The sequence below is a fragment of the Panthera onca genome, chromosome A3, assembly GCF_046562875.1.
Source record: "Panthera onca isolate mPanOnc1 chromosome A3, mPanOnc1 haplotype 2, whole genome shotgun sequence".
Classification (NCBI taxonomy): Eukaryota; Metazoa; Chordata; class Mammalia; order Carnivora; family Felidae; genus Panthera; species Panthera onca.
Genome location: NC_138341.1, coordinates 24,807,270 through 24,829,734, shown reverse-complemented (window position 1 = coordinate 24,829,734; position 22,465 = coordinate 24,807,270). Strand labels below are relative to the sequence as shown.

Here is a 22,465-nt window from a genome sequence, read left to right as displayed (position 1 = left end):
ACCTGCTTGGGCCACATTAGGAGACATGGGAGCTCTCACAGTTGAGATGGCCGTGTGGCCATCCACCGTCACCCCATCCTATTCTCAATAACAGTCCTCTTAAAATCCATCCCTCTCTGACACGCATCCCGGGGACGAGGGACCAAACTCCACCCCTACTCCGGGAGGTGGCAAGCAACCCAGGAACTCAACCCACACAGGGTTTCTGGGCAAGTGAGCAGTTCAGGAATAATCACTGAAACCCAGTTTAGGGTTTTTGTTGGGCCACTGGGGAAGCAGTTCCCTGGGCTCTTTCCCACTAGGTTTGCTCCTGGGAGGATATAGGGACACAGCAACCACAGGCTCAGGTCATCACGTGGATCCTGCGACAAGTCAAGCATGGCCAGCAGAGCACACATTTCCTCTTAGCAATTTACTTCTGTTAAAATGTTTTGACACGAAGATTAGCACGAAGTTGATGGCACAAAAATGCAATATGCATTGCACACACATAGATGAGCTTCTGTACACACCCTAGGGCACACTGGCTGGCATTTGAACTGCCTCATCAGAAAGCCATACTCCACTGGGAGTTGCTTAAGCCCTGTACACAATTTATCAGTAAAGTGAGTAATGTGGAGGACAAGTGGGCATCTAGCAAGACTATGCTCTCCTCTCTCTCCCTTGCATCAACAGTGTGTGGAAATCCCACCAGGCTATGGGCCAGTCCTTGAAACCAGCTCTCAAGATCTGGGCTCCTCGGTCCCTGTGTGTCCCTCTGCTAGAGAATGACACCGTGGGCTCCCCTCAGAGTGAATCCTTCAAGCAAAATGCTTGTAGAACCTGAAGACAGAGCGGCAGGCATGGTAGAGCTTACAGGACAGGTTCTGCAGGAGAGGAAAAATAATTTTCCCTCTACCCTTCTGAGTTCTTGTCTTGGTGATAACAGATTAACACGAGGAAGACGATCAGAAATTTATTAACATGTATCTCTCAGGTATAAATAGAGATACCCAAGGAAAAAGGAGTGACTCCCAGAGGTGGCTTAGAATTCGGGATTAGGGATGCCTGGATGTCTCATGGTTGGTGAGATGGAGCCCTGCAGTGGGCTCCATGCTGACATCGTGGAGCCTGCTTGGGATGCTCTCTGCTCCTCCCCTGCTGTCTCAGTCTCTCTCAGAATAAATAAACTTAAAAAAACCAATAACAAAAGAACTCAGGATTAAATGACACCTTCATCAGGAAGAGGAAGAGGCGAGTAAGGGAGGCCTCTTAGGGGAGAGTCAATGACTTTTAGGAAAGATGTACTGGCCCTTAGAAGACCAGATGGGACATATGATGTTTTGTGGCACCATTTATCTGGGTGTGGTGTTGACTTCATCTTCTCTCCTGTGACAGGAGTCCACCCTCGCTGGTTGATGAAACTCCCAGGGAGGGGGTTTATGGCTGTTGAGTCCTTTTGGGGAATGAGAATGGGTCTTCAGGCAGATGAGGGCCATTCATAGAAAGTCTTTCCCTCTGTTTGCTGCTTTTCAAGTGCTTATAGCTCAAAACCAGCAATGCACCCAAGTGGCATAGTTTGGGTGGCCTGTGTTTAGCTGTATTTTGGGGTGGCATATTCTGCCACCCTTAGGTTCCATGATTTGTGTGCGTGTGTTTGTGTGTGTGCAAGCATACTTGCCAGGCACATTTTCATGCTTTGATTCAAGGCTTTGCTCCAAGATTTGCTTTCCCAGTTACATACTCCCTGACAGTGATGGTGGGTGCAGAGTCCCATTTCCCTCTTGCAGCTGGTGGTGTGGAGATCTGCCATTACAGCCCCGCAAGTGTGAAATAACCAAATCGCCCTCAGGGCTGAACTGAGAAAAATGGAGGAAAACCAAGTTCTGATGACATTTACTGAGACCTAAATTCGACTGTGGCCCCTAGACTTTTTCCAGTTATCAAAGAGGTATATTCCCTTTGTGTGTGGGCATTTTTTTTTAAACATCTGTGAAAGAAAGAGCCCTGATGAGGATCTTCTTATACTACATACTGTATGGCTTTACCAACATGGGAAAAGAAAGTAGCACCCGGTCGCCTGGCAAGAACAGAAACATGACACATGGGCAAACTGTATCTAATTCATTCCACTTTATTCTGGGATGTAAATTACAGATAACACAACTCACAAACATACCAGTGGACATTGAAAACTAAGGCCATTCTGTGAGTTATTTTTAAAACTTGGTGTTTTGTACATAATCTTTTAAAAAATAAATTACCAAAACCAAGATTCTCTTCTGAAATAAAAACTTAAGGTCGGTACAAGGCGGCTTTTGGGTCATCTCCAATCTGAAGCTCATGGTGTGACGGGAACGTTTTTGTTTCCTACGGCATAAATAACAACTCTAAGGCAAAAGCCACCTCAGCATCTAGCTCTCCTCTCTGGATGTCATCACAAAGTTTACGACAGTGATCAGTGTTTACAAACCATTTTCTTCCCAGTGAGTAGCAAAGAGAGACTCTTACCTAAGAAACACATTGCAGAATTCCTGGAACAAGAAAAAGAAAGGGACCTGTAACTAAGGCACTGAAAGCACATTATTTATATAAAGAAATGTAAACAGTTGGCTACCAACAGGCTCCCTCCAGCAGAGTGTCGATTAGGGAAGTGCACGGGGGCATCATGGTCGCGGCCCGGGTGAAACGAGAAGGGTCCCCTTTCTGCAGAATTCGGGCTTGGCCACCAACGTCCGACTCCTGATGTGGTGAGGAGGAAGGAATGAATTTCAAAGTGACGTGAAGGGAAGCTGGTATTTCTCCCTAAGCTGTGGGTTAGTGTTATAACAAACAAGGAAGGGTTTTAGTAGGACTTTCAAATTACGGCCGCTGACCGTGTTTTCTTCCCGCCTCTCACCACTTGCTTCTGCTGATTTGCACGATGGCTTCGGCCTGCTTCATCAGCGGGGTCTGCTAGAACGTGTGACCTGGCCGGTGCCCTTCCCTGCAGGTGCCTACTTCAAGTACAATGGTTCACGGCCCACACAAACCACACTTCAGTTAAAATGCTTCTAAACAGTGAAGATCGAGCAAATTGGACAGACAGTACTGTAAATGTTTCACGGTCCAATGGGTTTACCTTCAAGGGCCTGAGAGGGCGCGAGGTGGGGTATGGTGTGTAGACACAGCCTGACAAGTAGCTGTGGAGTCCAGGGTGAGGGGTGGGAAGGGGGGGTGCATTCCTGAGGCCGATCACGACACCAAAGTTCAATTACTTCCTGCTTGACGTTTTGTTACCAATTTTACAAAGCTCTGAGTTCCAAATCATCAAGTGAATAGTTCTTGAACACTTTTTAAAAGAAAAAGACCAATATATAGGAACACAAATAATTATGATTTTAAAAGATGCCTTGTTGCAAAAACACAAAGACCCCCTCCCCCCAAAACCAAAAAACCAACAAGAAGCAGCTTTTTTCTTTTTGAAGTTATCATTCCTGATTCAGCAGGTACAAGGTCTATTATTCCCCAGTTTTAGTGTGTACGAATTTTGGGTAGATAAAACAAAGTTTGAATCTTCTATGTGTATTTTTTTATGATCAAAAGGAAAACATTTTCTACAAAAGAAAAAAAAAAGATTTCCTCTTTTACGGATCTCACGCCTCGTATGGAGGTTACACTTAAACCAGGAGCCGTGAGAAGCTGGAGGAGGGCGGCAGGCGGCAGTATAAAGTGTGGGGCGGGAAACAGCTTTTATCGCCCAGGACAATGTGAATGCGATGCTGTGAAACTCCTTCTATGTTTCCAAATATAACCAAAAGGAAGTCTGAGAGAAACCTAAATTCGAAAACTCTTTCATTAAGGAAAAAAAAAAAAGCTAAAAAAGAAAACACCTGAAAAAGCCAGGAGATTCAACAGCTGGGTTTAGAGCAGATGTTCATAATAACGAATTAGTAGCTCCAGGCAGCATTAAGAACAGCCTTGGGGGAGCAGATAAATACAGGCTGGTGCGTGCCTGCGCGGCACTGGTTAGGTCCCTCCCAGGAGAGGTGATGTGTCAACAGCGTCATACGCGCAACCTGTACTCTGAAGGAATGTCCTCCGTAAGTTGGGCTCACGATGTGCTCACCTTTCACGGCAATGCACACTTCAATTGTCGGGCTAAAAGTCGCTGTGGAGCAAAAAGAGGCCGTAATTAAGGGGAAGGCATTCATGCCAAAAGAGTAATAAAGCAATGGCTTTTGAGGCTGGTTCAAGGCAGGGGTGAAGTAGACGGGTTTGCTAACAGCTAAAGGCCTTTCACTGCCTCTGACCAGCACCCCTGTCCTATGACGAAAAGCACAGTGCCTGGCCTCAGCAGGGTGGGGAACATGACCCCGCACTTCTGCCTCAGAGATTGGTGCTGTTGGTTTGCTGGATTTCCCATGGGCTCCAAATCGAGGACTACTGAGGCAAACAACTGGTCAAAAGTGGGTCTGAATTTTAGTACTGAAAAAAAGCCTGGGCCTAAAAAGAGTGAGCGAGCCCTGGTTATCCTTAAAAAGGGGTTCATTTTCGTGCTACCATTTTGGTTCCAAGAGTAAAATTTGTCAAGGCTACGAGGGTTGAATAATTTAGGATAAACCATTACTGCCCCGTCTGCAAGTGCTGTTGTTTTCGTGGCAGATGTTACAGATACCTATGCACGTACAAGAAATACAATAACTTTCTCTCTGGGGGCAGGTTTGAAAGAAATATTTCAAAAGACACAACTTCGAGAATTTCTGACTCCAAGAACAGAACCTTCTCTATGCTGTTCCTTTAGAAAGGTAAGTGACGTGATGTGTATCATTTTTACGCAGAAAGAGCTACACCTGCCAATAAGCGGCAGAGACCCCGGCACTGAGCATGCTAGAGTACGTAGAAATGAAGAACTGTATTAATTCCTATCTTTAAAAACTCAAACCAAGGTTTCTAAGTGGAGAGCCTGTGGTTGCTCCCTGAGACACGTCCAGGTCTTCGTGTGAAAAGAGGGCACAGGTGGTCTTCTGATGTCTAGGTCAGTGCAAGGCTAAATGCCAAGGTTTTATGAGTAATGAAGGGCTTCTTATCGAAATGGTTGGTTTAAGGGCAAGGGATTTCTGGTCTCTGGCCTTAAGGAAGGCTGCAGTGGTCTGACTGGTGTAGAAATGAGTGTGGGGACAGTGCCAAGGGAGGGAGCTGGGAAGAAGGGCCCTCACCTCAACAGTCAAGTGCCAGCACTTGATCTGAGCCAGTGCTCCCAAGCCCCAGATCTGCTTCTTGTCTGGGGAGTTGGCTGGGGAATTGGTTAGGGAAGAGGACTGGGCCTTTAGGAAAATCGTGTATGTGTACCTTAACAGCCTGGCGATTGCTTAATAAAACTCTGGCCCGAGTTATTTCACAGCGATCGCTCCCTGCTTCGTGTATTGAAATTACATTCAGAGATTTAAAAAAAAATCGTGTGTAGCAATATTTTCCCACAAAACTAAGTGCAAAATATCTTTAACAAATAATGATGGTAGTAGAAATATCTGACATAGTCATGCAAAAATGCACCTCCATTTAAAAAGGCTCAACACATCTCCAAAAGACCCTTGGGTTGTTACCCTACGAGCTCACTCATTTTTTTTTACATTTAAATGTGGCTGCTTGTGTAAAAAACGATAACATGCAAGTTCAATGATCTCAAGTCCACCAAATATTCTCTCTTGTAGCACAAAGACAACAACGGTGATGATAAAATACCACCGAACAGGACTGTACAAATATATGAGGAGGCACATTGCAGGGCTGAACAGGGTCCAATAAAGTATAGAGAGCAGTTTGACCGCAAAGACCCTCAGCTCAGACTTGCAAGGTGGAATTATGGTGTGGCCGGTGAAGTGAAAGCTCTTCTCCCCTTGGTAGAAGGAGCGCAGCCTCTGTTCCTTCTCCTCCCACCGCCTGTGGCACCAGAGCTGGAGGCCCTCCCTGGAGGCGGGGAGAGTGTCCACTGGGTAGCGGTGCACGTGGAAATGGATTTCCTTGGGAAAGTCGCCGTAGAGAAGGTGCTTCTCTGTCTGAGGAATGTTGTGAGGGTACGCCACTGTGATGTCATGGACGGCATCAAGGTTCTTCCCTAGGTTTTGTAAAAGATGAAAACACAGACTGAGTGATGATCAAGGGGGTAGTAACGCTGATGCAAACCACAAGGCAGAACCAAAAACGGGGGTGGGGGGGGGGGTGGAATCGGGACAGAGAAAGCCACGGTGAACAAAAAGGGCTATTTAAATACTGGTGTTTCTAGGCATTTGGGTCAATAAATTTACCCGTCATTTTTAGTCTTTTATCTGTTTGCTAATCACCAAAACCGTTAGAAAGAAATTATCTTCACAGAAAGAGTAACCTGTCATTCTAGAACTAAATGGATGAGCACATTAAGTCAGGTTTGAGGTAGAAATAAAAGGATTAGCCCTTTTATACCAGGGGGAGTCACTGCTTTGATACCTCTTATTAATATACCTTCTCTCCAAATAAAAACACAGAATTTCTTACCTTTAACTCATTATTGCTATGAAAGTACTGGAAAAAAACACGCAGAATTAGATTTAGTGAAGTGGTCAGAAACGTCTGAAAACTTCCATATGGTTTTTAATTTTTTTAATTTTTAATATTTTTATGTGATTTTTCTATTTTTTAAAACCATATCAGCTTGAAGTCCAAGTAAGACCCTGCCAGGACACCATCATCCTTAGCAGTCTCCTGATTAATTACTTTGGGGTTAAGTGTTTTTAGCAAAGTCACATGCCAGATGCTGGAGAGAGAGAGAGAGAGAGAGAGAGAGAGAGAGAGAGAGAGAAAACATAATCTCTAATCTCACTCAAGAGTTCATAAGAGAATCAGGGAGACAGCTGCATAAACAGTGCCCTAATAGGGGAGGAGAAGGAGGGGAGGGAGCTGGCCAGGCAGGTGCAATGGGCCCAGAGAGCATAGTGGGGCTAAGGGGCTCACAAGTACACTGGAGGCATCTGGTAAAGGCCTTCAACTGTCAAACTTGAGAATGTGACCATTCTGTAAGCGACAGAGAAGCACCTTAGATGGTGGAGAAGCACTTAATGATTATCAACAGAGAAGGGATGAGAATGTGTTTCATTTTGGCAATGGTTACCTTGGGGGCAGTGACAAGAATGGTCTGGAGAGGACCACGGACAAGAGAGGTAGTAAGAGTAATTTGATGGTCATGACAAGGCAAGAAATGACAGTGAGGCAGGGGCCAAAGGAAGTGACATGTCTAAAAAAATTACAAGAGAGCTGACACGATAAGAGCGGTCAACTGGATGTGGGAGGATAAGGTGGAATGAGCTCCTGTGTTCTGGTTCAGGGTACTGAGTGGATGGTGGTGTCTCTGAGATTAGAAATGTAAGCAGGAGTAGTAAATCCTTAAAGAAACATGAGGATCGCCTACTTGAATCCTGTATACAAGGGCCAGAGAGGTTAAGCTTTTTGTCCAATGCACACAGCATGTTGGTGCACAATCTCTGAATGTTGCTTTCTTCCATACCATGCCCTCTTCAGTGAGAGCCCTTGGATCGGGCTTTGATTCATTACAGAAATGTATGATGCAGGCAAAATTAATCTGTGGGAATAGAAATCCAAACAGTGGCTGCCACAGGGGTGAGAACTGATCGGCAAGGAGCACAAGGAAGTGTTCTAGGTGGCCGAAACACTCTGGATCTTGATTAGGGTGTGGAATATACCCAACTGTGTGCATTTAAGACCCATGCACTTCACAGCATTTAAGTTTTACCCCAATATGAACAAGACACGAAGCAACTTCCCACCTTAACTCACCATGTTTACCCTTCCCATTGACCTTACTATTAGAGGTTGTTCTCCTTGCTTTTTTAATGATTAGGTCTTCTGTAAATGTCTACTGTCTCCTTTACTCTGTGATTTACTTCAGGATAAGGACTGGCTTGCAGTCTGGTTTCCTAAGTGTCTGATAGATATAATCAGCCCTTAATTAGGACTGTGGTCTAGAAAATGAAAATACCTATGTCAACAAGGCTTAGATTCAAAATTGGAGGACAGTGTTTTAGGGATGCTGAGCATTGTTGATAGGAGAGCGGAGGGGGACGGAAGGCCCGCTCAGGACGGGTCTGGTGGAGTTGGATCAGAATGCCTACAAAAGCGAGGCTGGACCTTTTTGACTCCAGCGGGGGGTCCACTTCATCTCACCTCGGGAAAATAACAGGACACGTTTTGTCACTCGTCATGCCGCTTAGCCTCTTATTCAGAACCGGGTGCACATTTCACTTACTTTCAAAACTCCCCTGCAATCAGTCAACATTTCTGCTTCACCTGCCCACACCCTGCCCTGAAAAGGTTGCCAGTCTCCTCAGCCTCACTCATCCACGGCCTCCCCCAGCAGCTGCCACTATCCTCAGTCACCCCAAACCACTTCACAGGGCTCCTCCTGAGCAGGGGGCTCCTACAAGCCTGCCTTCCTTCCACAGGTGGCCCTTCATGCTCACAAACTGGTATCAAAAGGACAGGCCATACTAGTAAGAAACTAAAGTGCCCTTGCTTTCTATTTCTTCTGGGCAACCCGTAGAGAAGGGCATGTATGCAAACACCTGTCTGTTCACTGAACAAACGGCAAGTTTTAAAACTCTGTTGGTAGCACTTACAGAAATGTTCCTAAGTGAAAAATTCTAGAAACCCTGCTGTGTAGAGCACGGAGAGCTGTGGAAGGAGACCCTTTGGGTTCAAATCCTAGCTCTGCCTCTTACTGACTGACTAAATTACTTGTCTCTGTAGCTTAGTTCCTGTATCTACAAACTACTTCACAGGGTTGTTGAGAGCATTAAATGAGCTAATACATATAAAAACACAAAAATAGGGTCAAAAGTATATATAGTAAATACTCAATAAATGTTAGCTGCTAACATTGAGTGAGCAGGAGAACTGGGGAAGGGAGAAGAGCCGGCTTATACCTTGCTTCTCATTTCCCTTGAGCTGCACTGGATCCTTAAGAATCACAGAGACTCAGGGGCGCCTGGGTGGCTCAGTCGGTTAAGGGTCCGACTTCAGCTCAGGTCACAATCTCGCGGTCCGTGAGTTCAAGCTCCGCGTCGGGCTCTGGGCTGATGGCTCAGAGCCTGGAGCCTGCTTCCGATTCTGTGTCTCCCTCTCTCTCTGTCCCTCCCCCGTTCGTGCTCTGTCTCTCTCTGTCTCAAAAATAAAAATAAACGTTAAAAAAAATTTTTTTAAAAGAATCACAGAGACTCAGAAACGCATTAAAGCCAGAGCAAGAGAGGAGATGGAGAAAGGCTTTTACACCCTGAGGTATCTTGATACTTCGTAAACTTTATAGTAAGTTTCTTGTCTCCAGATAACTCAGAGCCACACGCAACCCTTTATCGCTAATAGAGGAGCTTACTTTTCACTGACATCCTATCAAGACCTCCTGGCCTCTAAGCCTAGAGGAGGCATTACTACTGGACCTGTTAGTTTCCTCCCAGAAGGTAACAGGTGAGGGTTAGCAGACTCGAGGGGCATGCTTCGTTCCAAAGTGACAATAACAAAATGCATATTCAAAAGTTGAAATGTGGCTTCATTACATGTATCAGCTTGTAATAGAGCTAAAATAATGCAATAATAGATTAAGTTCCTTCAAGTGCAAAGGATTTATACAGCCTTTAAAGCTTTTGGTATGAAAACAACATACTTTAAAATATGCAAATTAAGATGGCTGCCATCAGTAATATCCATTTTTAAAAGCTCTCATTTTTAGATAGCATCTAGAGTTGTAATCTCAACTATCTAGCCACTTGTCATCTGTCTGTATGGTGCTTAGAAAATAATCTGTTCTGTTGCTGATACTGTGTCTTCTGGAAAGTTTCAACTTTATTATTATTATTATTATTATTATTATTATTATTATTATTATGTAAAGCTACCACTCTGTTACAACAACCACACTCATGTGGGTCCATAAATGTTTCTTTTCCTCTCCTGGAAGAACAGGACACTTAGTACTTCAAATCTTAATTTTTAGTCTAAGGCTGAGACTGAGGGAATATTTAATACATCAGTCAGGTTTAAGTAACCAACAGAGGTTTAAAAGATATGACTGGAATTTATAAATGTAATATGCAGCAGGGAGTGTCTCCAAGCATGTCAAGTTGAGCCCATGATGATTACAAGAGTCCTATTCAATATGAAAAGCTCACTGGGAGTGAGACAAGTTTATGTTTCAAATGAGAGTTGGGTGAAGAAATCCTGGTCTGCCCACAGCTGCTGAAGAACACATCCATCTATACAGTTCAGTGGCAGAACAACAGAAATACAAACTTTTTTTTTTTTTTAACCCAAGATGGTCTGAAATTTCAGTTATCAACTTTATTCTTTCCCCATTCTACTTTAAAATACATGGAGAATATACAAAAGTACAATCTATTTTGGATTTCACCTTAATACTTTTTTAAAAATTAAAAACACATGTAAGCTGGAACACCAGGGTGGCTCAGTCAGTTAAGCATCTGACTTCATCTTGGGTCACGATCTTGCAATCTGTGAATTCGAGCCTCACGTCGGGCTCTGTGCTGACACCTCAGAGGCTGGAGCCTGCTTCACATTCTGTGTTTCTCTCTTTCTGCCCTTCCTCCACTCAGGCCCTGTCTCTCTCTCTCTCAAAAATGAATAAACTGAAAAAAAATGAAAAAAAATACATATAAGCCTATATTCTATTACTCAGATCTAAATCCATAAATCTAACTATATATATTGGAGACTTATTTTTTTTAATTTTTTTATTAAAAAAATTTTTTTTTAATGTTTATTTATTTTTGAGACAGAGACAGAGCATGAATGGGGGAAGGTCAGAGAGAGGAAGACACAGAATCTGAAACGGGCTCCAGGCTCTGAGCTGTAAGCACAGAGCCCCACGCGGGGCTCGAACTCACAGACCGCGAGATCATGACCTGAGCTGAAGTCGGCCGCTTAACCGACTGAGCCACCCAGGTGCCCCTATATTGGAGACTTTTAAATAAAGTAGCTTGTCATCTAAGATGCATTTGTGTTAAAATGCTGAGGCTGCTGGTTTTGTGCACTGTTTTTCAGATTAAAAAAAAAATTACTCCAAGATGATAAAAGTTGGATTTAGTAACTCGACAATCATTCACTGTGGCACTTTAACACTGACATATAATAGTACATGGCTAATAATGAGCGTGACAAATTGGCACTAGTCAGAACACTTTGAAGAATGGCTTTGAACAGACAGATTTAGATAAACTTAGACTAAAAACACTAATAAGACAACTTTCAGCTTCAAAATAAAAGGGCATGCACAAACCCACTGAAAATTAAGTGGCATTGGGACTCAGTACCATTTTCTTGCAGAAAATACTACTTCCCACTGAGAACATTATTCATTTTGCTTTTGTATAAGTTGAGTAGTTACTTAAGGAATGAAAAGTAGAGAGAGGCAGGCAGCTTCTGATCCTACGTCTCATCAGCTCTCTGGCCTTAGCTTGTTAACCATAAGCCTCCTCTGTGTGTGCAGATAATAACAGTGCCTACCCTCCTAGGGTTTTGTGAGGATCCACTACGTAAGACCTGTAAAGTGCTCAGAGAAGGTCCTGGCCTGTGGGATCTGCTCAGATTCCTGTCACTATTCCTCCAGGTGGAGTGACCACTTAGAGCACCTGAAGGGAGTTTAGGTTTAGGCTGCTACCCTCGACCTTCCTTCCTTCGTCTAGACTTCCTCTTCCTCTGGGAGAGGTTCCAAGTGGGCTCTAGCACACCTTGTGGTTTATCCTCTGATTGCAGTCACGCCTCTCCCATAGCACAGAAGCAAAACCGTTGAGGAGACTGACCTTGGCTCTAGAGGGAGGCCCTATTCCCCTTTGGATACACATTTCTCTCCATCTCTACCAACTCATCCTTAGACATTCTCAGGGAAGTGTAGATACTAATCCTCTGCTGGCATTCAGAATTAGAAGGTGATGGTCAGTGCTCTAGCATTGTTGACCTGCCCCATCTTGCTTTTACTTTCTTAGAAATCAAAATTAGTACCTCCTCTTTTTCTAAGAAAGAACCATCCTATACTTAAAAATCAACTTTTAGGGGCACCTGGGTGGCTCCGTCTGCTAAGTGTCTGATTCCTGATTTCAGCTTGAGTCATGATCTCACAGTTTGTGAGTTCCAGCCCCATGACGGGCTCTGTGCTGAGTTGGCTTTGAATTCTCTCTCTGGTCCACCCCTGTTCAACACACACACACACTTTCTCTCTCTCAAAATAAATATTTTTAAAAAATAAACTTTCACCTGGAAAGGTGAAATTAAAAATTGTGTATTTGTGAACAATTTTGCTTATCTAAACTGAATTTGGTTCCTACAGATAATTTCAGGGACCTATATTTTCACATTCCTATCCTGAATCTGTTCAGCTTTGGTGTTTTGTATAAATGTTTGAAATCTTTTCAGTTTCGACAATCTGTTGTCCAATAGACACTGCTTCTCTGAGTCTTTAAAACAAGTTTCATTTTCTAGATAGAATGAAAACATGTTGACATTTTCCACAATTTACAACATTGGTGTATTAATAGATCATTTAAGGCAAGATCAGAATAGTGTATACTTGGTGAGGACAGACTCACATACATATAGACATATACATACATAAGTATATAAAATGTATGTCCTGAAAAAAGAGATCTGTAAACATTTAACAAATAGGACCATACTATACATACTGTTTCATAACTTGTTTTTTCATTCATTTTTCCATTCGTGCCATTAAAGATTTTCTAAGATGTCATTTTATGGGTGCATAATATTTGTGTAGAAATCTTAAAAATTCCTTTGTTTTTCAGATATTTAAGGTGTTCCCACATAAACTACATTTAAATTGATCATTATATAACTAATGATGATGATTTTCTAGAATAAATTCCAGTAAATTGCTGGATCAAAGAATATGAACACCTTAACACTTTTTGCTAAATATGGGTAACTGACCTCTACAATGTTCAGCTAAAACCTGAGAAACGTAGGATCGTGCTTTTCACACTTTTACTTATAATGCTTGGTATTATAATTTTTATTAAGTTGCAAACTGTATCATTTTTGTTTTAATTTGTATGTCTTTGATTAGGTTAAAAAGTCCATTGGATGTATATACTGGTCATATCCTTGACTTGTTTTGAAAATTCAGTTGTTTATCTTCTGGTTTGTAAGAACTCTACCCTCTATCCTAAGCGGTGAATCTTTCACACTGGTTTCATCAGCTGGTCACTAGTGTTTCCCTGGCCACAATGAATTGATTTTGTTGGATTTGCTGCTCTGTGAAAGCAGTGTTTCTTTTAGCCAGTTCCTCTGTTGTTTGTCTCTTTTTCAGTCAAATTTGCAAAACTCCTTCTTCATCATGGATTAATCCTCTGCATTTTTTTGTTGCAAATATTCTTACACAATCCATGATCTATGCCATTTATAGCAACTTTTCCAATAATTGTGTGTGTGTGTGTGTGTGTGTGTGTGTCTATATAAGTTCATTTTTCTATTATAGCTTTTGGATTCCTATTTATCTCCCCTGTTCCTAGACTGTATGTATATTCTATATTTTTCTGCAAGATGAAAAACATTTTTTCCATTTAATTTTATAATTTAATTTTCTTTCAGTAGACATCAGTTTTTCTAGCATCTTTTATTAAATGACTCCTCTTTCTCTATAGTTTGGAAATACCAACTCAGTCACATGTTAAACTCTCAAATATATAAACATGTAGTCTCCCTCCTCTCTTATGCGCTGTATTTATTCTGGCTCCAAGACCACATTGATTTCCCTAGTGACGTATCTTCGGTAAAGCAAATCTGACTGTTTTCTTTTTCACACTGTACTTGATTCCTGCTGGTAACTGTTTTGCAATGTAAACTTGAGAGCATTTAATTCCATTCTAAAATAACAACCCTCCCCGCCCCCCCCCCCCCACCGAACTTCTTCAGAAATTGCATTTGCATTATATTTACATTGTAACTTTGAAAGATCTGACCCTTTAATATTGTTTTTTTCTCTAAGAAAAAAGTGTGCTTTTCCATTTGTTCAAAACTTATTTTATGTCTTTCCATAAGATTTTAGTTTTCTTCACACAGCTTCTGTGGCTTTTAAAATTTATTTCTAAGTAATTGAAGAATTTTTGCTGGGATTATGAATGGAATATGTGGTCCTACTTCTGCTTTTAGGCACTTACTGCTAGAGAGAAATCGTTTGCTGTACATTTATATGCAGCCGTCTTAACAAATTTTCTTATTAAATTGTTTCCTTTTTTTCTACATTCTTTTTGACTTTCTAGATTTTCTATCAGCTGCAAAAACCGTTTCATGTTCAACTTTCTCATCTTTAAGGTAGTCTTTAATTTTTTAAGTTTATTTATTTGAGAGAGCACAAGCGGGGGAGGAACAGAGAGGAAGAAAGAGAGAATCCCAAGCAGGCTTTGCACTGTCAGCACAGAGCCTGCCTCAACTCACAACCTTAAGGTCATGAGCCGAAAATCAATAGTCAAGAGGCTTAACCGACTGAGCCCCCCAGGCATCCCAAGGTAGTCTTTTCTTAGTGCCTTCATTAGCATTTACTTACTAATAAAAAGGATAGTTCTGACTTTACGATGTGGATTTTAGTGCATTAGATCACTGCTGTTGAGTTTTGGTAAAACACTAGTGTATGTTATTCTATTTTGTTCTAGTTTTTATTAGGAATGGCTTAAGGTTTATCAAGTATCTTTTTAAGCATCTATGGTTAAGATTAAACTTTTTCTTTGTTAAAGAAAATAATAGCCAAACATCTGTATGAACCAAAGTAGGTATTAAATATTGAAAGGAAAATACGAGAAATGCAAAGGGAATTTAAAATTATAGTGTAGGCTTCAGTGTCCTCCATAATAGGTCACTCCAGTAATAACCAATCACATGAAAGAACTGAATAACTATTGATAAATTTGGTTTAATAAGATTATATAGGTCTATAGGTCTTTCAAAAATATTTTAGAGGGGTGTATCCATGGAACACCAATAAATAGGATTACTTGCTTGGCAATAAGAAGATTTAAACCCATTTTGTAAAAGTTAAGATATTAAAAGCCACATCCTTACATCAAAATCCCATAAAAAAATAAAATATGATGTCCTCCTTTAACAGAGCACTTTTAGATAACCCTTGGATCAAAGACGAAATCAAAAGGAAAATTATGAACTCCTTAAAAAAGAATGAAAAATGGAATCAATGGGATATAGTGAAGGCTGTAGTCAACAATAAATGCTTCATTATTAAAGAGGAAAAAGGAAAAAGAGAAAGAAATTACTAAGCTTGGAAACTGGGTGGTGGCAGTGGGGTAGTGGGGGTGGGGGGAGAATACAAAGGGAAATATAGTGGAAAAAATTACTACAGATAAGCAATAATTAATGAACGAAAACTAGGAAATAGTGAAAGAATAAAGAAGTACAAAAGCTGGTTATTTAACAAGATCCATAAACTACTAAACTCTATGAATGTGATTAAGGGGAAAAAAGAGAGAGGCATATTTAAGATTACAGATAGCAGAGGAAACCATCATAAATATGGAAGAGATGAAAAGAATTATGGGAATGTACACATGATAAAATCGCTCTTACACATATACAAACTAGAGCAGAGTGTGCTTGTGCAAATGTACTGCAATACTAGAGACGTGCCTGATAAAATTCTGTGGTCAATTCAAAAGCCATCCAATATCATTATTGAGTCTATTTTCACCAGAAATGCAAACTATTCTGGCACTACTGTGTGATCAGGCCAAAGGGCACAGGTGCTAATTTTCTAGGCAGGCCAACCCAGCAGCTATACTCTGGTGCCACGTCTTCTCAATCACAGGGATTTTAGTGTAGAAATTACAAAGCAAAAATGGACAGCCAGGAACAGAACAGCAAAATGAGCTTGGAAGTAAAGGGACAAGAATCCGAGTTCCAAATTCATCCCAGGACCTATTAAGCACAACGGCCACTTACACTTGTTTATCTGTAGTGGGTGGTGTTGATGACATGAACGTATTTTGCCTAGTCTTTGAAAAACTTAAAACTTTGCTCATTACTCTTCAAAAGAAATATATGTGCTAAAACGCTGTTGAGAGAAGACCATCAAAATGCAGTGCGAAAAACCAGAGCATTGACGACATATAATTTGTCGTTACAAAGTTGTTTAGATGTTCCCAAACTGCTAGACATGCATCAGTAACAGATGAAAAGATCAGTAGTGTCAGCACATGCATCCTCTCTACTCATTTGCTGGTCTTCAAATTCAATGAGATCAGAGACCACACATTATTTAGTCCCCTCGCTCTGGTGTTAGGGTTGAAGGTGACTAATAATGCATTTGGGACATTACTATTTATTTATTTCTAAAAAAAATTTTAAATGTTTTCATTTTTGAGAGAGAGAGAGAGAGCGAGCGAGAGCGCACGCATGAGCAAGGGAGGGGCAGAGAAAGAGGGAGACACAAAATCTGAAGAAGGCTCCAGGCTCTGGGCTGTCACAGAGCCTGCTGCGGGGCTTGAATCCATGAACCAGGAGATCATGACCTGGGACGAAGTTGGCCGCTTAACCGACTGAGCCATCCAGGAGCCCTGGGATATTACTATTTATTGAATGACTACTAAGTGCCAGGATTTTGAATTCAACAAGCTCTCTTTTGAGCACATCTTCACTGTGCCAGACACAGCTGTAGGCTTAGGGGTCACACTGGTGGACAAAAGGAAGATCTCTGCCCTCGTGGAGCTTAACAGGATACAGTCACTTTAAAATAGCATCTTTTTTAAAAACAAATTTTTAATGTTTGTTTATTTTGAGAGAGAGATACAGAGCACGAGCAGGGGAGGGGCAGAGACAAAGGAAGACACAGAACTTGAAGCAGGCTCCAAGCTCTGAGCTGTTAGCACAGAGCCCAACGCGGGGCTTGAACCCACAAACCGTGTGATCGTGACCTGAGCAGAAGTCGGTTGCTTAACTGACTAAGCCACCCAGGAGCCCCTAAAATACGATCTTTAACAATCTTTGTGACATCATCCCTCTTTTATAGTTGTAGAAACTGAGGCACAGAGAAGTTAAGTCACTTGCTGAAGATCAGTTAGTCAGCAATTAGTTTGACTAACTGCCTGTTTGACTCAAAGCCTTTCCGCCACCCTATTCTACCTCCTAAGAACTGCGTATTAAAAACAGGAGCTACAGAGTCAAACTGACCTGGTTTTATACCTAGGCACAGTGATTTATTAACCATGTGGCCTTGAGCAAGTTACTTAACCTTCCTGAGCCTCAGGCCCCTCATCTGCAATCAATAATGCTTCTCTTGGAGGGCTACCAAAACCCAGAAAAGGAGGACCTGTCAAGCCAGTTTATAAAGGTGGTCTAGTAATGTAAAGAAACCAATTCTATGCAAATGAAAGGTCTTGATGTTTCTATTCAAGTTTCTTTTAACCTTGCACTATTATTATTTCCATCTTTGAAGCACAATCACACACATGTTCTGAGTAAGAGCTTTGTTATGGTTTGATATAAAATCTAAATGATGACCTCTTCTATAAAATTCTGTTATGCATTCCTGGAATGTTTCATTGATGGACACACCCAGTCTCAAGCTAGGCCCTACCACCCATTTTTGGTAGCTATGTAAAATACAGTGGAGTATCTAAGTTGCAATCTTGTAAATCTTAAAAAAAAATTTTGCTAGTAACAGTATAGCTCAACTTAAAAAAAAAAAAAAAAAGTTCCCAAAGCAAAGCCTAATGTGACTACAGAGTCTTTTCTGCAATTTCATCTTTTTCTCCTCTAAGAGGGAAAGGAAGTTTGGCTGAGGATATGGGGTATTATTAATGGGGTGTAGGGTAAGTTGCTGTTTTCAAGAGCAAGGCAACAAAGTAGAAAGAAGGTGAAGGCCTCTGGTTGCAGATGAGTTTGATCCTTGCCCTGGGCTCCGCACGGGGAGCCACACGGGTCCTCAAAGGTCTCATCAAACTGCCTTAGGCTTGTGCCACATCCCCTGTGACACACTTTCTCCTTGGATGATCTAAGAATTAAATTTCCTTGTTTTCAATCATTTAAGATCCCATTCAGTAAGCTTGACCGCAGTCTAAGATTCGGAGATCTCAGTAAAACAAGGTTTTCTCCATCAACCAGGACTGATCCAACCACAGTTGTATGCATTCATTCTACAGTAGGGGCTTATTAATCCACAAGACCCTCTGGGCGATGGAAGGCATGTGGGGAGATCTTTCTGAGTGAAGGGCTATGCCTATTTTGAAGACTGTTTCCCACTTCTTCATCCCACCGCCACCTGCTCATACGATGTTCTCTCAAACAACCAAATTAAATATGCCACCAGGGAAAATACTTTATAGCCTTGAGTTCTTTCTTGTGTTTGTATTTTGTTTTAATGAGTCCTGTAAGGCAGAGTACAAAGTGAGGTGGTGGTGGTGAAGAAAATGGATCAATCCGGGGGACCACTCCAAACTTCAAATGACGAACTCTCAAATGCAGGTCGTCTTATGTCCAGTTCTTCATTTGTGCAAAGGGTGCCACCATGGGATGAAGGGATAATCTGACAGGGCTGTAACTTCTTTTTTACTGAGAGGATAAAGAATCAGGCTGTGTGTAGCTCAACCAAAGGACAAAAGTCTCAGGTGCTTCCAAGATGGCAAAAGAACAGCAGGCTCTTTTCTTATATAGTATATGGAGCATCTTTTGAAGTTTAAAACAATAAGAAAAACCAAATCAAGTTTACGTAGGTCAGAGGATGTGTCTCAAAGAACAGAGCAGACCTACTGATAACAACATCGTATACCATTTTGATACTTCTGGCCAAAAGAGGTTACATTTTTCTTTTTGCATGTTGTTTTCCTTTTTGTACTTCTTTATTTCTTTTAAAAAATATATGTGGATGAATCTCAAAGACAAATGGTTAACATAACACAGAATCAGACATGAACCCAAATAGTCCTAAACCTTTTGATCAGAATACCAACCAGGTGGCAGTCTACACCTATAGACTCATAATTCTTAGTTTTGAATAACTGCCCTGTTACGTGCTCTGCCAGGCAGAAAACTCATTTGTTTGCATCCCGTAGACTCTAGACTCAACTGTTGACGTGAGGGAGGGAATATTCCATATAACAATGTTCCTTCTTTGTATCTTATGCCTTAGAGTAGACAGGATCAAAGATTCTTCTAAATATTCCCCAAACTTCAACAAGAACTTCCTTAGTGTTGACCTATTTCTCAAAGGAATACTCTCCAAAGAATCAATGGAGACTGGGGATGGGGAGGAGAATTAAGGGTGAGTTTATTTTCTAGTAAACTTTGTCCAGTTTCATCAGAAAGCAGAGGTCAGGGCTGATAATCTAGCCCACTTGTTTAGTAAGTGACTATATTCCATTTGAGCCGCAGAGGAGTGGAATCAGGACTGGGGGCCACTAAAGTACCGTTTATTAAGGAGCAGTTTCTTTCTTTGAAAACAGTCATCAGGACACAGGATGTAGACAGAGAAAAGGGCTCCCTGTTAAGGATCAACTCCTATGAATTGGCATAAAATCAGTCATTGGAATAATAACTTTAAACTTTCTGTTTAAAGTTCGTTATAAACACATTCCTCATGAGGGAAATGTCAAAACTGCAATGAGCTATCACCTCACACACCTGTCAGAATGGTTAAAATAAAAAAACACAAGAAACAACCAGTGTTGGTGAGGATGTGGAGAAAAAGGAACACTCATGCTCTGCTGGTGAGAATGTAAATTGGTACAGCCGCTGTGGAAAACAGTATGAAGGTTCTTCAAAAACTTGAAAGCAATAATAACATGATTCAGTAATTCCACTACTGGGTATTTACCCAAAGAAAGTGAAAATGCTAGTTTTTAAAAGATATGCACACTCCTATGTTTACTGTATTATCACTTACAAGAGCCAAGATATGGAAGTAACTTAAATGTTCATCAATAGACGAATGGATAAAGATATAGTGTGTGTGCGTGCGCGCGCGCGCATGCGTGAGAGAGAGAGATTACTCAGCTATAAAAAAAAAAAAAAAAAAAAGCATCTTGCCATTCATGACAAGGATGGACCTGGAGTGTATTATGCTAAGTGAAATAAGTCAAAGAAAGACATAATTTCACTTATATGTGGAATCTAAAAAACAAAACAAATAAACAAAAAAGCAACAGACCTAAAAATATAGAACTCATGATTATCGGGGAGGGGGATCAAGGATGGGCAAAATGGGGGAAGGGGATTGGCTGATACAGGCTTTCAGGTGTGAAATGAACTAAGTCATGGGAATATAAGGTACAGCACAGGGAATATACTGGTACTGGATACTGAATATACTGGAATATCAATGGTACTGTCATAGCGCTATACGGTGACAGCTGGTAGCTACACCTGTGGTGAGCACAGCGTAATGTATGGAACTGTCAAATCACTATTGTACACCTGAAACTAACATAACCTTATGTGAACTATACTTCAATAAAAATAAAAATAAATAAAATTTAGTTATAGGAGCGCCTGGGTGGCTCAGTAGGCTGGGCATCCGATTTTGGCTCAGATCATGATCTTGTGGTTTGTAGGATTGAGCCCTGCATCAGTCTCAGCACTGACAGCATGGAGCCTGCTTGGGATTCTCTTCCTCTCTCTCTCTCTCTGCCCCTCTCCTGCTCATTCTCTCTCTCTCAAAATAAATACACTTAAAAACATTTAGTTACAGACATATGGAAAGTCAACATCTGGATATGTAACTACCAATCCTGAAATTTAAACTGGGAGAATAACAATGTATGAGGGAAGCAAATAAGTATATGTAGTGGGATGAGTAGTGTCTTCCTGAAAGCTCACTTCTACTGGAACTTCAAATGTGACCTGATTTCGAAATAGGGTCTTGGCATCTTGGTAGATGTCATTAAGGACTGAGATGAGGCTGTTAGGTGCTCGGCTAGACTGGAGACAGCAGCCGGCCTGCCTTCTAACTCAGCCTACTTCCTCAGTTAATCCCACTACCTTCATACACCAGGATGAGGGCGGGAATGTTTTTGAAGGGTACATGGGTGAAGTCTTATTAGTGCTAGAATACAAAGTGTCCTATTTGTAGAAATCTGCATCAGTGGGACAATGGGGATGGGGCTGCTGACCATGAGTGAGGGAAATGGCAGACACATACTAGAGGCTTCCTGATTGATGGCAGGGGGCGCTGAAATCTGGTGGTCTGCACCCTAAGGTTAAGGAGAAAGCTATGGCCTGAGTCTTAGAGCCATGTGGTACAGTAACCTATTACCACTTCCCCACACCAGTATTCACTCAGCTGAGGCTATACTTCATAGTGGGTTTGGGTTTTTTACATTCCAGTGTTTATAAGCAGTATGTAAAGACCTAAAGTTTTAATGTATGATAAAAACCAGTGGTTCTCACCTTTTTCCCCAGACCTAGCTAGAAGCTCACCAGCACAGAGATGCTCAACAAGGGGTAGGGAGAGCTGTTTGAAAAATTAACCCAAGTTATTAGGTAGAATATTCCTGGTCTCTCATTCCACATATCTGAAATAACACCAAAGCATATACCCGTCCTACATTAATATGATAGCACTTAATATGACACACATGGTATGCAATGCCTAATCATTGCAATAGGCAGAAAAAGGCACAGAGATTGAAAAGGAAAAAGTAAAACTGTCTTTATTCAAAGCAATATAAAAGACTGTACAGTATCTTTAGGAATCTACAAAAAAGGTTGCTGGAATAAGTGGAGTTAGCAAAGTTCCAGGATACAAGTTCAACATAAAAAGTTACTTGTACATACTAGCAATTAACAACTGGAAATTCAAATTCTAAAGAATACCATTTAAATATATGGAAAATATGAAACACCTGGAAATAAGCTTAACAAAATATGTGCAAGACTGCAAACTGTAAAACATTGCTAACAGAAGTGAAAAAGGCCTAAGCAATTGGAGAGATACTAGAAGATGGACTATTAAGATATTTCTCCTCCACACTGACCTATAGATTCAAAGCAATCTCCATTAAAACTCCTAGTATGCTTTGTGTAAATTAACTGATTCTAAACGTTATAAAGATCTGCAAAAGAACTAGAATAACAAAACAATTTTGAAAAACAAGAACAAAGCTGGAAGCCTTCCACTAACCTATGTCTGGACTCACTATAACGGTTCAGTGAGGGACTGGAAGAAGGCTAGATGTATACATCAGTGCAAAAGCAGACTCCAGGAACAGAGCCACATACAGACAACTTCATTTTCAACAAAGTTGCCTGGGTGACTCAATGGAGAAAAGATGGTCTTCTCAACAAATGGTGCTGGAACAAGTGGATGTCTACATGCAAAGGCAAACAAATCGGATGCTTACCTCACACCATATGCAAAAATCAACTCAAAATGCATGACCGGCCTAAGTGGAAAGGCTAAAACTATAACATTTCTGTAAGAAAAAACAGAAAA

The 22,465-nt window shown here is 41.2% G+C and overlaps 1 protein-coding gene across 8 annotated transcripts in view; it reads right to left on the bottom strand.

Moving 5' to 3' along the window:
* Positions 1-2,097: 2,097 nt before the first annotated feature.
* The window catches only part of LCLAT1 (lysocardiolipin acyltransferase 1), a 181,666-nt gene continuing 161,298 nt past the window's right edge, over positions 2,098-22,465 (bottom strand). For 7 of the 8 annotated variants that reach the window (XM_060651946.3, XM_060651932.3, XM_060651927.3 and 4 more), the window contains one exon: positions 2,098-6,076. In XM_060651946.3, the coding sequence (XP_060507929.2) occupies positions 5,574-6,076 (503 nt within the window). In that variant the 3' untranslated portion in view covers positions 2,098-5,573. The remainder of the gene's footprint in view (positions 6,077-22,465) is intronic. The other variant, XM_081795197.1, reaches the window with a different exon arrangement.